This window comes from Meriones unguiculatus, chromosome 14 (assembly GCF_030254825.1).
Source record: "Meriones unguiculatus strain TT.TT164.6M chromosome 14, Bangor_MerUng_6.1, whole genome shotgun sequence".
Lineage (NCBI taxonomy): Eukaryota > Metazoa > Chordata > Mammalia > Rodentia > Muridae > Meriones > Meriones unguiculatus.
Genome location: NC_083361.1, coordinates 30,687,798 through 30,706,264, shown reverse-complemented (window position 1 = coordinate 30,706,264; position 18,467 = coordinate 30,687,798). Strand labels below are relative to the sequence as shown.

General features: G+C 46.9%; 1 protein-coding gene across 6 annotated transcripts in view; it reads right to left on the bottom strand.

The window, feature by feature from the left end:
* The window catches only part of Lmo1 (LIM domain only 1), a 79,456-nt gene that overhangs the window by 28,938 nt on the left and 32,051 nt on the right, over positions 1-18,467 (bottom strand). For 2 of the 6 annotated variants that reach the window (XM_060367077.1, XM_060367079.1), the window contains exons 1-2: positions 4,880-5,086; positions 280-539 (exon numbers count right to left, since the gene is read on the bottom strand). The exons of 1 other annotated variant lie outside the window; for it this stretch is intronic. Coding sequence is in view for 3 of the 5 variants with exons in the window: in XM_021636252.2 (XP_021491927.1) it covers positions 280-304 (25 nt within the window). In the remaining 2 variants the exon portion in view is untranslated. Of the gene's footprint in view, positions 1-279; positions 1,276-4,879; positions 5,252-18,467 lie in introns of those variants that run through there. 3 more of the 6 variants (XM_021636252.2, XM_021636254.2, XM_060367078.1) reach the window with 3 other exon arrangements.

The following is an 18,467-nucleotide window of genomic DNA, read 5'->3' as shown; positions in this document are numbered from 1 at the left end:
AAGCGCCGGGGCGCGGAGACCGGAGGGCAGCCCGAGCCTCCACGCCGCCCCGCGGCACGTCTTCTCGCCCCTCGCGCCCGCCCGTGAACCAGGAGACCTAGGGGGCGCGAGGCCAGGAGCTCGCCCATCCCACCCGGGGTCCGTCCTTCCTCCCCGGGCCGCCGGCTGGCTCCGCGACACGGCGTGGCCGCGAGTCTGTGAGCCTGGGTCCCGTTGCGTGGCATCCCGCGCGCCGCGGCGAGGGCTTTGGGGGCACCGGTACCCCTGCCCGCCACCTACCGTCCTCCTTGTCCAGCACCATCATCTCGGGCGCTCCTTGTCCAGCCGCTGCTCGGTTCGGCCGGAGAAAGGGCGCCGACTCCGGGCGCGCTTCGGCTAGGCGGCCGGTCCTCCGGCAGCGAGCGGGCTCTAATTACCCGCTTGTCCGGCTCTTAACCTAGATTGCACTCAGCTAGAATTACATTCAGGAGTGAAGCACTTCGCAGATACAAAAGCAGTCTCACCTACTTTTGTGCCTCAGAATTGCAAGGAACTACGAACTGCAATTTAGAGAAAGAGGGAGAGGGAGAGAGAAGGGGAAGAGAGGATCAGAGCCGTTTCTTTGATTCTCACCTTCTAAATGGCTCAATTTGCCCAGTATAATCTGTCTTAATGTAATTGCATTTGATAGCTCATAACCCTGGCTCTGGCAACGACACAGCTTTCAGCCTCATAAAGTGTTTTCCCCTCGGATTTAATCTGAATCTCAATCTGAAATTATATTCAAAGAGATGGGGGAATCTCGGCGGCCGACTCCCGCTGCCTTTCTCCCTCAATGTATGAGGTTTGCACTCCTGCTACTGAATAAATGCACACATTTCCCGAGGCCCCCCTCCCTGCCGGGTTAATGGGGAGTGGAGACGCGCCGTTGCCCGGCTCTGCAGCGCCACCTGGAGTCCTCTCCGCTCCAGCTCGGGGAATAACTCCGCTTGGGTCTCAAGGTTTCTTCCTGGTCTCTCAGGCTAGTCTGGTGGACCCTTACCTGTCCCAACCCCTTCAACCTTGGTTCCTGCTTCCAAACAGGAAGGCTGTTTCTCTAATCACAACGCCTATTACCAGCTCTGCCTAGGGTTTCGGGTCGACTCTATAGTTGTTTGGCAAAGTTAACTTATCCACAGGGCACAAAACCTCCTACTGTGAGTCCTACACTGTCCTTGATCACAGTTGCCACCAAGGAGTGGCACCCACCAGCATCCTGATTCCGTGCAGAGGGGGAACCCTGTTTCAGCTTCTCTCTGAGCAAGCATGGCTGCTGGAAGGCGTTTCTCCTTCTGCAAATATTTATTGAGCACTTGCTATGTGTCACAAACTATTCTAAGGCACTGGGTACAGCAGAGAAGATTCTGTTGCAGAGCTGACAATTCTTGCTCTGTAATTCTCACGGCAGGAAGGAAGGCAGGTCCAGCGCCTCTCCTCTTAGACCCCACTTCCCCCAAAAAACCCTGTCCAGGCTGCCTACTCCAAGAAGGCCACCTACTTTTAAACCCCCAGGGTCGTCGCCCCCTGCCCCAGATATTATAGAGATCCAAAATGGGAGTGGAAATGATGATTTTTAAGCTCAAGAAGGGCTCCCAATAGATATGTTAGGAACTTGGTCCTGGCAATTGCTGAGGCCTTGACTCTGGGAGGGCATGAGAAACTGAGTCTCCTGGAGGAGGCTGGGTATCAGATGAGAATTTATCCACGTGCTGCCTGTTAACAAATGGCAGATCTGGCAGGTCGCTTTTCTTCCTGCCTCAGTGTCCCTGTTTATGAACTAGTTACCTCTGTTCTGTCTCTAAAGGTAGCATGGAAAGAAGCATATGAAAGGTAAACTGTGGGCTCTGGACAATGTGGGCTGGGGCACTCCTCATACACAGGAGACCTTAGGGTAAGCCTGGCCTCTTCCATCCTTTACAGGAGCATGGGGGTGGGGAGGGCCGTAGCCCATCCCCATGCCTAGGCAGGAAAGTCAGGCTTTGAGGAAACTGAAGAGCAGCTGTTTCTAATGAGATGCTTCATCCGCACGCAGCTCAGAGGGTTTCGCTTTCCCCTTCATCTTGAATACTTAATCCTAATAGTCCTTGAGTATATTTGATGTTAAATATATCATTTTGCTCAGACTCACTGTCCCTCAGGACTGCAAGCTTGATCTCTCCCCTGCACTGCAGCCAGAGCTGCGCCCTCCAGGTGTGAGGGAAGCATCGCTGTTGCTGGCCCCTCCCCAGCACCACACCCAGCAGCCCCCTCACCCTGCTCTGAACCAGGGCCAACCAACGCAGTAAGTGGAGGGCCCAATGAGGGCAGCATCTTGAAGAATTGTCTCTGGGCTATCTGGAGACATTAGATCCTGATCTCCTTGGGCCTACTCCTTACCTTGGGGGCCCTAACACTGACCCACAAAACAGGACTTAATTACCTGGGACCATATCCCTACTTTCTTGTCTAAACCTTAGCTCACCCCAGCTTCCAAAGTACCCATCCCTTTGGGGAGTCTGAGGCACAGAGCAGTAGGTAGGGCATCAGCAGAGAGCTGGTGCTATATGTGAAGGTTGCTTGTTCCCACATGCGGCTTCCCCTATAACCTAGCTATAAGCATGGCACCCCCAGTTCATTGTCAAATATGAATCCCAGAACTTAGTAGCAGAGGTGCCCAGCAAGTCTCAGGGGGGCTTAGAGAACCTTGAAGCTCACACCTAGGAAGAAGCCAGATGTGAGCTTCAGTTGTGGGGTGGCCTCCTCTGAAGCTCACAGGTGGGTCCCACCTACCAGCCTTACCCTTCCCAGGCAGCTTGCAGGTCCAGGGATGTGCCAACAATGTCTGAGTGGAATCCCAAGATGCCCCAGGGCTGGAAGAGGCAGTTTTCACTCAACACATTCCACAGGTGGTGAGCCGGCACTGTCACTTCAATACACCACGAGTGCTCCAAAATGCCCTTGGAATGCCTCTGGGGACAGCCAGGGGACACCGGTTGATCAGTGCCCAAAAAGGCTACTTGGGAGAGAATGGGGGTGGCTGTTGGCTGCCTCACATATTTCTGAACAGGTCCCAGCAGTTTCATCCTTGTGCCTGGCAGAAACATCCAGAGAAAAGGGTTCCTGCACTGGGGGTGGGAGACAGTTTCACTTGCCGCCTAAGGGCCCAGGCAGACTAGATAATCCAGAACTCCTCAGAGGCTGGCCAACATGCCTGAGCCTGAGGGCCCTGCTTTCAGCACAGTGACATTATCTCCAAGAACTGGCCTCACAGGTGGTAACTGGAGAGGTATTTGGGGTGACAAGGACCCTTTCCCTGTGTACATGACAGCTATGGGACAGAGTAAGCCAGTATTTGCAGTGCCATCAAGATTCCTGTGAGCCAAGTTCAGATGCCCTGCCTTACCCCCTATGTATACAAAAGCAGCCAATGCACAGGAATTCGCAGCCAGCTTACAGTGGAGAAGTGCACAGTCGGCAAATGCCCTCTTCGGGATTCTGGAGAGCCTAGAGGGGCCCTCTAAGAAACTGCAGCCACAAACTGTTAGGTCCTAGACAGCCCTAAGCCAAAGCTACACAAATGTACCCTGCCCTTCCACCGACACCCACCCCTGCACAAGAGCCCCTTGACAGCTAAGGATTTAGGAGGACCCAAGTCTGCCCAAAGACCAAAGGGTACCCTACGCTACAAGACTTGCTATGCTAGAATACACTGTCCTGGGCAACCAGGACAATTGATCACCAAAGGGGAGATGGTAGGATAAGACAAATAACTAATGGGACCAAAGAAGAGGCCAGCCAGACAGACCCTCTCCCTGGTGATTAGCAGCTCCACCTCTAAATTTCTGAGCCTCCTGTCCTACTATGTCATACTCCAGGCATGACTATGACTGTCCTCATCCCTGGGAATGATACGAAGATGACTTCTTGAGATACCTGTGGTATGGGGCTAGGGGGTGAGGGAGGTGGGTAGTTAGATCCAAGGGTAGACTTAGATTTTGTGAGGCCCAAAGTTTATAGCAGTTTTTGGGGTGGGGGGCTCTGGAAGAAAAGAAATGTGATCCAGACCAGCCTGGGTTACACAGTGAGTTTTAGACTAGCCTAAGGCTGTAGCACAAGACTGTATCTCAACTCTCAGAGTCCCCACCCCTACCCACCTGGCCAGAAAACAACTAGAGGACTATGAAGATTCCTAATACAAATGGATCTCCAGGGATCTGGTAACAGGAAACCCTGAGGACCCCAAACTTCTCTTGGCTAATCAACCCATCTCTTCTAACCAGCAGGACACTCACTGAAGTAGTCTGGGTGAACTGATGGCCTGCAACCCCCCAGGCCTGCAGGGGCCGAGACAACATTACCCACCAACTAGGCCCTGAAGTCCCAGCCTCCGGATGTGAGGCAGGGAGGACCCAAGGACCAAGCTGGTTAGAATGCACCTTCACAGGCCAAGTTCTTCTCCGAGTACCCCCTGGGGGATCCCTTTCACACTGCGGTCTGGAAAAACTTGAAAAAACTCAGGGAGGCCCAGAGACTGGCTGGCGGTGGGGACTACCAGGAAGCCCCATGGGTCTCTGTGCTCCGGATGCCTGCAAAGGGAGCGAGACAGAAAGTTCCTAGCCAGAGCATGCCTTGGCTAACAGGCTCCAGAAAGTGGGGGCGGGGGGCAGGACGCACAGACGACCCAGAGCTTGGCACCTTGGACACACACACACACACACACACACACACACACACTCACACACACATGTCCAGCTGCCGAGCTTCCGGGAAGCTGCCAACGGGCTCCAAGCAGCAGTCGGGACGGGTGCCTGGGCCTCTGCCAAGGGAATGGAGGTGGCCTCGACAGAACCCGCGCTGTTCCCAAGCGTACCCGGGCACCTACCGTCCTCTTGGTCCAAAACCATAGTCCCCAGGCGGCTCCAGCCAGGCGCAGGCGGAGAATGCAGAGGGACTCGTGGCTCGGACTGTCGCCAACGGGGCGCCTGCGCCGCTTTCCCCGGTCGCGCGTGGGCCCCGCGCCCCGCGGCCGCCGACGGGGGCGGACGGAGCGGCGCCCCGAGCGGTGCGCCGCGGGCAGGGCGCGCGGGAGGAGCGAGCGAGGGCGCGGCGTGCTTGGGGGGCGGGCACCGGGCGGGGCTGCAGCCTCGTGGGCTGAGCTGCTGGGACCCGGCCGGAGCCGAGCAGGAGCCCGAACCCAAGCTAGGGCCAGAGCCCGGAGCCGGAGCAGCCGCCGCAGCCGCGCGCGGGTTCCCTCTTGCAGTCTGCCGCGCTGGTTCTCAGCAGAGTGCAGCTTGCATTTCCCAGGGCCCCTCAGATTCCCCTGTTAATTAAATCAATTCATTATGCTCAGATCTGATTAGCGGCCCTTCCCCCCCTTTGAATCAATTATTCAATACACAAACATAATTGCTTGGGCCAGAGGTGCCCGCCATTAGCTTATTTAACTCCAAGGACACTAATTACCCGCAGGGCACGGGAACTTTTCTCATTAATTCTGACAAAACACAAAAGCACAGCCAGAGTGTGTGCATGTGAGGGGCTCTGTACGTGTGTGTGTGTGTGTGTGTGTGTGTGTGTGTGTGTGTGTGCGTGCGCGCGCGCGCGCACGTGACCACATGCCTGAGTGAGGGATGTGTGGGGTGGTGGGTCTCTGGGGAGGGTGGCATTTGTGCCATCACGTGTGGGAGTGTGCAATTTTCAACCTATGAACGTTCTGGTGTGAGTGGGACTCCAACTCGGGGTGTCTGAGTGTGTGACAGTGAGTGAGTTGAGCTGGGTGTGTCCCTGGGTCTGGGACTATGGACCAGGGTTGGCGACCTAGCACAGGAATGTGGAGTGCTTCTGTGTATGGCTTTGAGAATGTGACTCCCTGGCATACTACAATCTCCTTTTTCATTACAGCCCAGCGACTGCAGCCGCAAACCTGGAAAGCACAGACTACAGAAGAGAAACCAGGCAAGGGCAGGGGCGGGAGCAGCAGGCAGCGAGGGCAGAGTGGGTGAGGCTGGACGAAACCGCAGTATCCATCCATTCCCCAATCACCTGCTCCTGCTGAGCTTTGCCATATGCACCCCCAAGCACCTACCCCAACTCCTCCCCTGCCTACCCCCATCCAATACTACCCTCTCTCCCCAACATAACATAAAAGCCCCCACTTACACATAAGCTTGACGCCAGGGCAACCCCACCCACCCCATCTTAGTTTTCCTCCATCTCAAAGCTGCAGAGAGGGTGTGCTTACGGTGGACCAGCTCTGCATTTTACCTCCCAGGAAATCTCTATTGAGGGAGCCAGGGAGAGAGCCCACAGAGGCAGGGACACAGAGGGTAATTGATTCCCCCAAATTAGGTTTCTGCTTTCCAAAGACTGGTATTGTTGGAGTTCTCAATGTGCACAGAGGTATTGAAGATTTCCTTTTTGTTTCCTCAGGCAATGAATGAGCTTAATCCATTTGGCTTTTATAAATCAGGAAACTAATATTCACTCCTTCCATGGAGGCTTAAAAAATTTAATTGGTGGGGGGGGCTTAGTAGCCCTTATGCTGTACTCAAGCCCCCACTTATCAAAACATATTCTGATCGAGGGGTGGGGAGAAGAGGGAGGGTCACGCTGATCCTGCTGCCCTCCTCCATCTTTGCACATGGTCTCGAAGTACCTGGGAAAGTTTCTGAAATTATTGCACAAATTATGTTCAATTTAATGATGAAAAGGAGGTTGCTCAGAGGGTGCCTCCAAATTGGCTGCTTAGATGCCCAGTAGTGCTGAAGCCCTGGGTGTACCCATGCCATGGCGGGTTTGCCAATTCCTTTTGCTGTCCAGCCTAAACAGTTCCAGAATTATCATCTTCCTGATGCCAAATGTTACCTTGTGCCTCTCCTTCAATGACAGTCTTTTTTTTTTTTTTTTTTGTGGGGTGGGGTGGGGGTATTGCACAGAGAGTTGGCTCAGTAAGTAAAGGCAGTTGCAGCCAAGTCTGGCAACCGGGGTTGGATCCTGGGGACCCATATGGCTGAAGCAGAAAATGAACTCTTGTTTGGGGGGGTCTCCTTTGACCTCCATATGTGCTCCATGGCATGTGTTCTCTGCCCCACAAACTAACTAAATAAATGTGATTTAAAATTTTAAACAATCTTTCCTTATGCATATGTGTGTGTTCTTGTATGTTTGTATGTGTGCCTGCAGGTGTGTGTGTGTGTGTGTGTGTGTGTGTGTGCATGTTGGTGGGCTCACACAAGTGGAAGCCAAAGAACAATCTCAGATGCTGTGGTGATTTGACTAGGCATGGCCCCCATAGACTAATGTGTTTGAATGCTTGGCCCATAGGGAGTGGCACTATTAGGAGGTGTGGCCTTGTTGGAGTAGGCGTAGCATTGTTGGAGGAAGTGTGTCACTATAGGGGTGGGCTTTGAGGTCTCATGTGCTCAAGCTACATCCAGTGTGGCTTTCAGTCACTTCTGCTGCCTGTAGATCAAGATGTAGAACTCTCAGCTCCTTCTCCAGCACCAAGCCAGCCTGCATGCTGCCATGTTTCCCACCACTGTGATAATGGACTAAACCTCTGAAGCTATAAGCCAGCCCCAGATAAATGTTTTCTTTTTTAAGAGTTGCTGTGGTTGTGGTGTTTCTTCATATCAATAGAACCCTAACTGAGACAGTCCCCAGGAATACTGTCCACCTCCATTGATTCAAAGTCTTAACAATTCGACTGGACTGGCTGACCAATGAACCCTAAGGATTCTCTGTCTCTGCCTCCTCACTCTGAGAACTCAGGTCCTCAGGCTTGCAAGGCAAGGACTTCACTGAGCTATCCCCCAGGTCCTGCTCATACAGTCTGCGATGGCTCCCCATGGTTCAACAGATAAACTTGGAAGTGCTTAGCCTATTAATTTAGGTTCTCTGTGTTCTGGGGAACACCTGGCCACTACCATGCTCCTTGATTCAGTTTAGATGATACTTATGAGGTCCCATTTACTTGCACTCCTGCCTTGGTGATTCTTCGTATAGATCCATCTCCACAGAGGCTCCTCCCTGCTTCTCACAGTCCTGCAAAGTCACTTTTCTCTGCATTTCAAGTGGCTGTGTACATAAAAGCTGAGGTTGCTGACTGATGCATGAATGAGTCTGTGGAGATGTGGGGTATGAGGTCAGCCCTGAGGTAAGGGTTCAGCTCTCAGTTCTGCTTTTTTGAGCTGTGTATTTCAAAATGGAGGCTCAGAGGCAGAGCACCAAGTTTTCCCAGGATGTCAAAGAGACAACCTGTGACCAAAGCCCATCAGCATTATTTCTTCTACAGGCCCAATATGTAAGACTCTCTATGTTTAGTTCTTTATGTGACCAGGCAGGGCCACTGCCTAAAATTGGTGTTAGCTAGTCTTTGGACATCTTGTGAAGGGGGCAACTGGGACCTGAAACTCTGCCCTCCACTGTCTAAGCCATGTGCTTAGGCTGCACCTACCCCAAAAAGGAAAGACATCTATTGATAATTTATACAAAGTACCATATGGGCTAGCATGGTGAACTCTGCATGAGGTCCTGGCCTCTTTGCAGCCATCCTGACTATGGCAAAAGCCTGTATGAACCTTAAGGGACCAGCTGAGAGGGAAAAGAGAAAGACAGAGAAACAGAGAGGCAGACACACAGAGAAGGAAAATCAGAAGGAAATCAGTCAATTTAAAGTTAGAAAGTGGTATATATATATATATCTCAAAAATAATAGTTAAGAAGAAAAATTAAAACCCAAGTCTACTTCTATAAAAAGACCAACAAATAGAAAAAAAATTATTCTTACTAAAAAAGAAAATAAAGGGAGACAAAGAGAGAGACCTAACTATTATAGAATATCAACTAATACTGCATATTGATGACAGCAGGTAGCCAGCTCCATCTTGCATATGCATGGACTTAGTTCATAGGTTAGACTGGGACCTGCCATCAAGAGCTGAGGCTCCCATAGCACGGGGTGAGGAGCAAGCCGGGAGAGAGGTAATGCGCTAGACTAGCTGCAAGACCTTTCCGGGAGGAAGCAGTGGTTCCAGCGATGCTGCTAGGCCAAGGAAAAGGCAGCCGTGAAAAGGAGAACCTGGGTTGCTGGGAACTCTAGTGTAAACACCGAGGGATACAGCTGTCTTGGAAGCTAAGGTAGCACCTTAGCTGGGCCAAGATGGAAAAGAAAAGGTAGGGGTCAGCAACATGGTAGCGTTGTCTGCTCTGAGTGTAGGGAGACATCGATCCTCCTAGCCCATCAATCCCACCTCTCAGCCCTTGGATTGTCAGGAAATTACTCTCTAGAACTTGAAATCTAAGGGTGTCCAGAGGGGACATTTTGAAATGTCTTACGTATTGTGGAAAAGATTGACCTGGAAAGGAGAACTGGAGCAACAGATTTTGGGGTAAATTATTGTAAAGTTTAAGATTGGTACTTGGCATTTATATAGTCTTTATGTTCCAATCTGCTTTGCTTGCTCAACAGGCATGATGGGAAAAACCTTTTCTGTAAAAATGGATCAGAGCAATAACCACTGCCCGCTGCTCCTGGTGGCAATGGAGTTCCATGTATCAGTCTGTTACAGAGGAGAGAGGGAAGGGAGTGAATCTCCCTATTGCAAAACAGATTGTCTGAGTAAGTTAAAAAATAAACTATAACCAAATGCTGTTTACAAGAAATTCTCCCAAAACAAGGTGACAAAAAAAGACTGAAAATAAAGCAAGGGGCGAAAAATACACCAAGCAAATGCAAGCAGAGAGGGAGTTGAAACAGCAATATTAATGTCAAACAAAGCAAGCTTCAAGGCTAAAAGCATAAACGGCTTGAAAATGAAGGCCTACACTCTGGAGTTACTTCTGAATCAAAAATAAGAACAAACCTAAAATGGAAATCATCTGATAATGGAAATGACAGCAACAGCATTCCATACAGAACCTATGAGACACAGCTGCAGTCAGAGGGGAAATTTATACCCGTAAATGCTTTTAATATCAAAAGGAAAATAGAAAACAAGGGGATAACGACTTCAAATAAAAGATCTTTATACACAATATAAGAAATTAGAAAAAGGACAGAGAAAGACCTTCTAGATGGTTCAGCTAGTCAAGGTATTAGCCTCCAAACCCAAGGACCTGAGTTCAATTCCCACCAGGTAGAAGGAAAACTGACTTATGCAAGTGTCCTCTGACCTCAACACAGGCCCTGAGTCATACACTCCCCTCTACCTCCAATAATAAATGTAATTAAATGTTTTTAAAAGAAAAAGTACAAATGATTCCATAAAAATCAGAAGGAATCAGTCAAGTTTAAGTTAGAAAGTGGTAAAAAAATATCAAAAATAATAGTTAAGAAGAAAAATTAAAACCCAAGTCTACTTCTATAAAAAGACCAACAAATAGAAAAAAATTATTCTGACTAAAAAAAATAAAGAAAGCAAAAATGTACGATGTTAGATACAAACAAAAGATTAAGAGAGTAACAGAGCAAGGCCAGGGTGAGAACATCACTCATAGAAAACAGATTAAAGGTTTGTAATATTTTTGTGTATAGACCTGTGAGAGTCGATGTGAAAAGCTAGAAAAATGGATTACATCAAGCAATGTAGAAAATGGTGACAACCAAGTATAGAAATCAAAACCCACATTCAGTCAATAGAGGGAAGAGACTTAAAAAGAAATCAACACTCTGTCATTAAAACATACCAGGATTTCACACTCTCCAACAGGTCCACTTCTGGACATATGCTCCCAAAGAACTGAAAGCAACTTTCCCCAGCATCACTATTTACGAGAGTCAAAAGGTGGAAGCAATCCCAGAGTCCATCAGTTAGCCAAGTGGGTGAACTAAGTGTGGTACATACATACAGTGGAATATTAGTCAACCTTAAAAAGGAGGACCATGCTACAACATGGGTGACCTTATGGATGGGATGGTTAGTGAAATAAGCCAGTTACAAAAAGGTAAATGGTGTTCAGCTTTGCAATATGTAGAACTTGGGGGTGGCTGGTGTACTCAGACTTATAGAAAGCAGAATGGTGGCTGCCAGGGTCTGGGAGAGGGGGCAGTGTGGAGTTGCTGTTTAATAGACACAGCTTTTCTGATTTTCAGGGCAAAAAATGGTTGCACAACAGTATCAATGCGAACAGCCAGCCTGTCCCCTAGTCGGTGCAGGGACAGTGAATATTATATATGTACAACCTCATCACAATGAAGACATTTTAAAGCTCAAAGAATAGATGATATTATGGCAAGTTTTATACATTTTAAAGCCAATTTCAATGCTCTTTAAACCATCTCAGTCAGTATAAAAAGTTGGAGAGCTTCCTGGTTTGTTTTATGAGCTAGCAATTTCTTAATTCCCTAACCTTATAAAGATTGATTTTTAAAAGAAAGGAAAAAAATCACAGAACAGCTTGATAGGAGTATAAAGCCTGAAATAAGATATTAACCAACTGGAGATGGGGAAAGTCCCAACATAATAGCATACTATAAAGAGGCAGGTTTATTGTAACACTACAAACCTGAGTCAGCATCAGAAAATCTACCTCCATGAATACTCACATCAGCGACTAAAAGAACAAAACACGACAGTAACTGATGTCAAAAAATCAGACCCAGCATACTGGCACATGCCTGGAATCCCAGCGCTACAGAGATGAAGTAAGAGAATCAGAAGTTCAAAATCCACTTTGGTTACATAGACAGTTTGGGGCTAGCCTGGGCTATGTTAGAGCTTGTCACAAAATAGCCAAAATAAAAGCCAAGAATTACCATATTTAGCATGTGTTAGCATGTGCTAACAAAACATGCAGATACTGAAATAGAAGAAAACTACTTTATTGTGCAATGCCAGGGTTCAAATCCAAGTGCTCTACCACTGAAAGTGAACTAATGAGAATAAATAGTATTCTACTGATAATAGTTCTCATTCTAATAACTAATGAGAGTAAATAGTTTTTTTATTTTTTATTTTTTTTGTAAATAGTTTTTTTAAAGACAAAATATATTTACTTACAAGTTATACCATTGTAGATCAAGAAAGTCCAATAAAATTTTGCTTAAAAGCTACCATAATTAATTCAGTATTTGAGAAGGTAGATAACCACATAAGTGAGCAGAAATCTGTAGGCTTTTTCAAATTCAAATGTAAAATATACAGATAAATAAAAAGAAAGATTATTTGTGACAAAGCGATCAAATATCCAGAATTGTTTAAAAACAAGAACCACCATGACAAATGTAAAGGTCTTCTTTGGATAAAGTGACAAGATTTTATTAGAAACATATGACAAGATCAAAAGCCACACAAGAAAGAGAAAAGGGAAGGTTATGAAAAGCCAGTCCTCTCAAATGAAATAAAGATTTGATACAATGTTTCTTTAGAATCCCCAATTCAAAACTTTTAAACTAAAAGTTCATGCCCCATATCTTTTTGTGTGTGAGGGTGTTCCTGTGCATGTGTGTGTGTGTGTGCATATGGGTGCATGTGTGTGTTGTATACTTGCTCTCATGGGTGTGCAGATGTGAGTGTGCCTGTGCATGTACAGACCAAAGTTGACATCTTGTGTCTTCCTTCCATCCTTCCTTCCTGCACCTTAGTTTTTGAGACAGGGTCTCGCAGAGCCTGGAGCTCACCCACACAGCAAGACTGACAGGCCAGCAAGCTCTAAAGACCCGCCTGTCTTTGCCTCCCCAGTGCTGGGATCACAGACATACATGCACAGAGCACTTGATGTCTTCCTACAGATTCAGGGATCCAAACTCAGGTCCTCAAACTCCTGCAGCAATCGCTTTACCCATCAAACTATTGCATCAGTCCTAATTTGCAAGGCATTTGAAAAGTAGTAAGTATCTGTGGTTAGCTATGAAAACCAAGGAAGGCCTGTGTAAGGAGCCTGAGTTATCAGGTAATGAACTTGCTATAAAGCCATCCATACTCTAATGGTATAAGTCAGAAGAGTGAACTAAAGCAGAGAACGAGAGCCGATTCAGGGATCTAATTATAAAAAGAAAATTAAAATATGACAAAACATTCACTTCAACTCATTAGAGGAAAAAAAAAAAACAATCAATGGTATTGTCATTTGCAAAGATGTCTCCAAGGAAAGCATACATAATAAAACCAACAAGACTCTCAGTCTCATTGGCCATTAGGGAAATGCTCTCAAAAGCCAATGGCCTTCCACCTCAAACTCCATTCAAAGTCAGATAGGAGCTAGAGAGACTGGCCAACAGTCAACACTTGCAGCTCTGGTGGGGGACCTGGGTCATGTCCCCATCACACACAGTAGCTCACAACCATCTGTACTTGCAGTTCCAGGGGAGCCAATGCCTTCTTACGGCTTCTTTGAATGCTCCACAAACTTACATGCATGCAGGCAAAATACCCATACACAGAAAAAAAAAATTAAAAATAAAATAAAATAAACTTCTGTAACAAATGTTGGCAAGGACATGAGAGATATCAGAACCTTGCCACACTGCTAGTAGGAATATAAACTGCTCCAGCCACTCTGGAGAACAGCCTCATAGTGCCTCGAAAAGTTAAGCACAGTCACTATCGGACCAGCAATTTCACTCTACTATATATACCCAGGACTAACAATGTTTGTCTGTATAAAACTCTACTCATTAAGGTTTATGGCAGCGTTATTCACAAAGGCCAAAAGATGGAGGCAAATAGAATATCTATCAACTAAAAATGAACGTCATTTGCCCATCAAAAGGGATGCCATAAGATACATGAATGCTGAAAGTACAATGTGAAAGAAGGTAGTCACACAGACCACACAGTAATTCCTTTTCTAGGAAATGCCCAGGAGTTTTGAGGGTGTAGAGAAGAAGGGCAGGTTAGTGGTTGCCGGGGCCTGAGAATAATGAGTGTGTGATAGCTACAGAAGTGGAGATCCTTTTTGAGGTCATCGAAATATTTGAAAACAGACTCTCATGATCACCTGTCTGTGTACTTTGAAAAGGTATTATAAGGAATGTGAATTACCTCTCAATTAATTTGTTTCAAAACATGGTGCTAATAAATGGCTATGTATCTTTTTTATTTTTTATTTTTTTGAGGCAGGGTCTCATGCAGCCCAAGGTGGCCTGCAACTCGCTATTGTAGCCAAGAATAACCTCAAACTCTGCCTCCCAAATGAGCACTGTTGTTTCTAGTTGCATCCGTCTTTAGAAATGTGGGATTCCTGCTCCCTAAAACATAAAGATCTTATGTTCTAACTGATTTGGATAATTTAAGAATAAAACACAAAAAGGTTAGAAAAACGTTAAGAGAAGAAATGTGTTTGAAAAATAAAGGCACAAATAATTTGTTGAGAATAACAAAGGTGAGGAAGAGAATCTTACACAAACTTTTGGTTGTTACTTAGTTTGGAGACAGTTTTGCTATGAAACTCAGGCTGGCTGGCCTTGACCCCTCAGTCCTTGTGCCTCAGCCTCCAGACTCCTGGAGTTGTAGGCATGTACTGTCACAATGTGCACCTGGTATTTTAAGACTTAAATGCCAAACAATAACACAAACAAAGGAAAATTTCAAGTACTTTTCTGAGGAAGTACTTGCTAAACTTGTGGGAATAAGAGAAAAGCATTGCTGTCCACACAAAGACTTTCTGCAATTTTCAAAGGAGGAAAGCCCCAAAGAAAGTTAACAGCTACAAAGGAGCCTCTCACAGCAGGAGGTTTCAAAGGCCCAGCAAATGCCTACCCTCATTATTCACTGGGGAAATACAAGTTAAAACAAAATAAGTTTCCATTATGCAAATTAATCAATTTTGAAAAAAAAAACGTAAAAGAATAAAAATGTTCATGTTTACTAAAACTTTGCTACTGAGCAGGGCATCTGGCATGATCTATTAAGTCTGGGGCAAATGTGTCTGGGTGTGGTGTAATCTTCCTATAATCCCACACTTGGGGGGGGCAGTGTTCAGGAATTCAAGGTCAGCCTTGGCTACAAAGGGAGCTCCAGGGCAGCCAAAGCTACAAAGTAAGAACCTGACTCAAAATACAAACAAAACCTCACAACAAGCAAAAACTTGAAAGCATTGTCCCCCCAGCCTGCTATTGCCTGCAGAGTCACAGGTGGAATTGTCCCATTGAAGAAAAGCAAGAGATGGGGAAGTGCTCTCTCTGGCAGGACTGTCAAGACTGGAGGCCTTAGTCGGGGAAGAATGAAAAACAGAGGAGATGGGGCTGCTTAGAATCTTTTTGTTATTTATAATGGCTAAAGGGTTTATCATTTTGATTAAAAACAAATTGAGATGTCTTTTGTTTTGTTTTGGTATTTTGAGACATGGCCCAAGCTGGCCTTAAAGTCATTGTTCAAGCAAGGATATCCTTAAATTTATGATTCTCCTACCTCCACCTCCTGAGTGCTAGAGTTATGAATACATGTGACTATGTCCAGTTTATGCAGCCCTGAGGATTGAACCCAGGGCTCCGTGCACACACCCTATCAACAGACTGTGTCCTCAGCTTGTCAGAAGGTCTTTGTGACGCTGCTGTTGCCCCAGTTCAGGGACCATGACTTTCTGCACATGACTGCAAGATCTGTTTCTGGGCACCTCACATCCATTCCAAGCCACAGTGGCTATAGTTCAGTGCACAGTCAGGAGAGATTTTAAAAATACAAATCAGAGTTTTTCAACCTTCAGCCTGTAGTGGCTTCTTGTTGCACTTTGGAGCAAGCAATCCTCACCCCTTTCCTCTGAAGGTTCTTCTTGATTCCTGACCTATTCCTACCACAAATACCGGCTCCTTGCTTCCATGATGCAATTTATTACCCCTGTGGCAAGTTGTCCAAAGCACTGCTCAGCTCCAGGCTTGCAGAAGTTCTATGTTTCTGGTCTGGAATGTCTTTCTTCGTCTTCTCTTCTGGACCGCCTGAGGTCTGGAATTTAACGTCAGGGTGTCCTGTCTCTGCAAGACTAGGCTAGGTCTTCTTGTGATAGCCTTTTTTTCCACAGTGCTTATCACAATGATCTAGTTAATTACATACTTATTTGTATAATTATTTGTGTGACAGGGATAAAAGAAAAACTATTAATCTAGAAGTATGCACATCATCTCTCCCATCCCTTGACTTGGGAGAGCAATGGGTCAGATGAGGTCTCTGAGGTCTCCCATCTCAAAGGCTGTAAACTTGACCCTGCCCTCTATGTATCACTACCTTTGCCCTCTGCTTTCTTCCAGCTGCTCTTTGATATATCTAGCCAACTAGCTTGTTCTGAGAATTGATTACAACAAAGGTCTCTAAGTTGCTGGGGGAGCTAATGGCCTTCTTAAAGGCTGGGGTGATCTCCTGCATTCAAATGGATTCATTCTTGCAACTATTCTCCAGAGCTTCTCATCAAAGGTGGCCAGAGCCCCAGTGGTCACCTCTGAGACTATAAATACCTAGCAACTGAGCTCCAGCAGGACCTGATGCTTCAGAATCTTGCCCTAAACCTCCCTACTGCACAACAAGGGGTCCCCTGTTCCCATTCCCACCACCCCCTCACCTCCTCACTGAGGACTGCAGCCCTCCAATGATCCTGGACTGGGTCTGAGAGGCCAGATGTTACCAGATGTAACGGAGGCTGGTGCTGGTCTACAAGCGTCACGGACTCCCATGGATTGGTCCATGGAACTGAGCACTGTGACTCACTCCCAGGGAACAGACAGTTTCCCGACAAGCTCACCAGAGTGAACACACCCACACACAGGTGGTCCCCTCCAAGCTACAGACACATGTCCCAACAGCACAGCACGCACATCTCAGAAACAGTCCTCCCCAGAGCTGCAGGCAGGGGCTGTGGTATGTGGAGCCAGCTGGCTCCAGGGCACACCCACCCAACTTATTCCTTCCCCTCCTAGTTTCGGGTAGGGTCTTCCTGTCCCATCTCTGACTGGTGATCCAAGAGACCAAAGGGATTCCTCTTCACCTAGCACCCAAGATTTCTGAGAGGCCCTGCCAACTCCTGAGTGATACAAAGAGCCATCATTCTAGAAGCCCACATTTCTCCACAGTTAGTGCTACCCAGGACTTGTCTGGGCCCCTCCATGTCAAGCTTTGTGTCCCTGTGTTTGGGCCACCTCCTGTGGTGAGTCATGGAACTATCTGAGTCCTATCAGGGCTGGAGGTCATGATCAGCCACCATTCAGAGCCTGGACTAGATGTGCCCCAACTGAGCAGACTGAGCCACCTGGGGGACAGGCTGCTAATTCAGTGTCAGAGCCAGCAAATGCAACCAAGGAGCATGCATCTTGGTGACAGTGGCTAAACCCTAGATCCCAGTTCTTAGTCTCCATGCAGATCTAAGTTCAGTTGCCTCTTTCTGGGTGACACTGATTGTTAGTAGTACCCCTCACACCTGTCTTCCCCTTTCTCCTGCACATGGCTACTCATCGAGAGACCCATTTCCAACTCTCCTTACAACAGGGCAGAGGTAGGTTAGTGACTCTTGTGTGTAAGCAGAAATGATCAGCTACTTTCACCTCTCTTGCATCCAAGAAATTGTTTGGCCAGGCCTTACTGTCCTCTCCTCTTCCCAGAGTTGGGATCTTGTGTTCCATGAAGAGCTACACTGTAAGAAATGCAGGGAAAGAAGGTGGAAGGATGCTGGGCTCTTGAGTGACCTTGTGAAGTAGCCCTATCAATTTGCTTTTTTTTTTTTTTTTTTTTTTTTTAGATAGTTTCATGTTGCCTGGAACTTGCTATGAAGCTGAAGCTGTTCTCAAACACCTGATCTTCCTGCTTCTACCACCCTCCAAAACTTGGGCTTAAATCTATTATAACAAAGAGAAATAAAGCTCCAATTCCTATTACTGCAGCTTGGGGTCACAGTATCAGAAAACCTTTTTTTTTTTCTTAATGAATAAACTTATTCTGATGCCCTGATCTGGATATTTTCTTCTCATTTCAGAATTTTCAGATTTGGTTTTGTGAAACTTCCTAAAGTTTGCCTTCTACAGGAATTTGGCCTCAGCCTGGAGCCTGACATACCCACTCTTAATCCCTTACTTCCACCCATACCTTGCTTCTTCCTTATTTCAAGAAATTCTCTAAATGTTCTCTCATGAGTCTCACCCTTGGAGAGATACAGGTTGACCTGCAGGAGGCACAAAGGCTTTTGTTGTGGGCTGGGGCACAGCTAGATCAGGGAGCCAAGATCAAGGGGATTGGTATAAACTATACGTCTGTCTAAGGTTACTTTAGATGTCAGGACCTCCCTGGTCAGCTCAGGCCAGTCCCCTGGCCCCTTTGTCTTGATTGTATTGACTGTAGGACCTCCTGCAGAGCCTGTCTTTCACCTTCTCTTTCTGTTACTATAGATCAGACTTCTATAGTAAAGATAGAGTCAAGGCCTGAAGACACAAGGCAAGTCAAGGGACTGTGCCTCTCATGCCTTCTGAGCTCATTCTTCACCAAGCAGATGCAATAATTCCAAGAGCAATATAATAATGCACAAAACCATGCTCCAGAGGGAGCTCTTTAGCT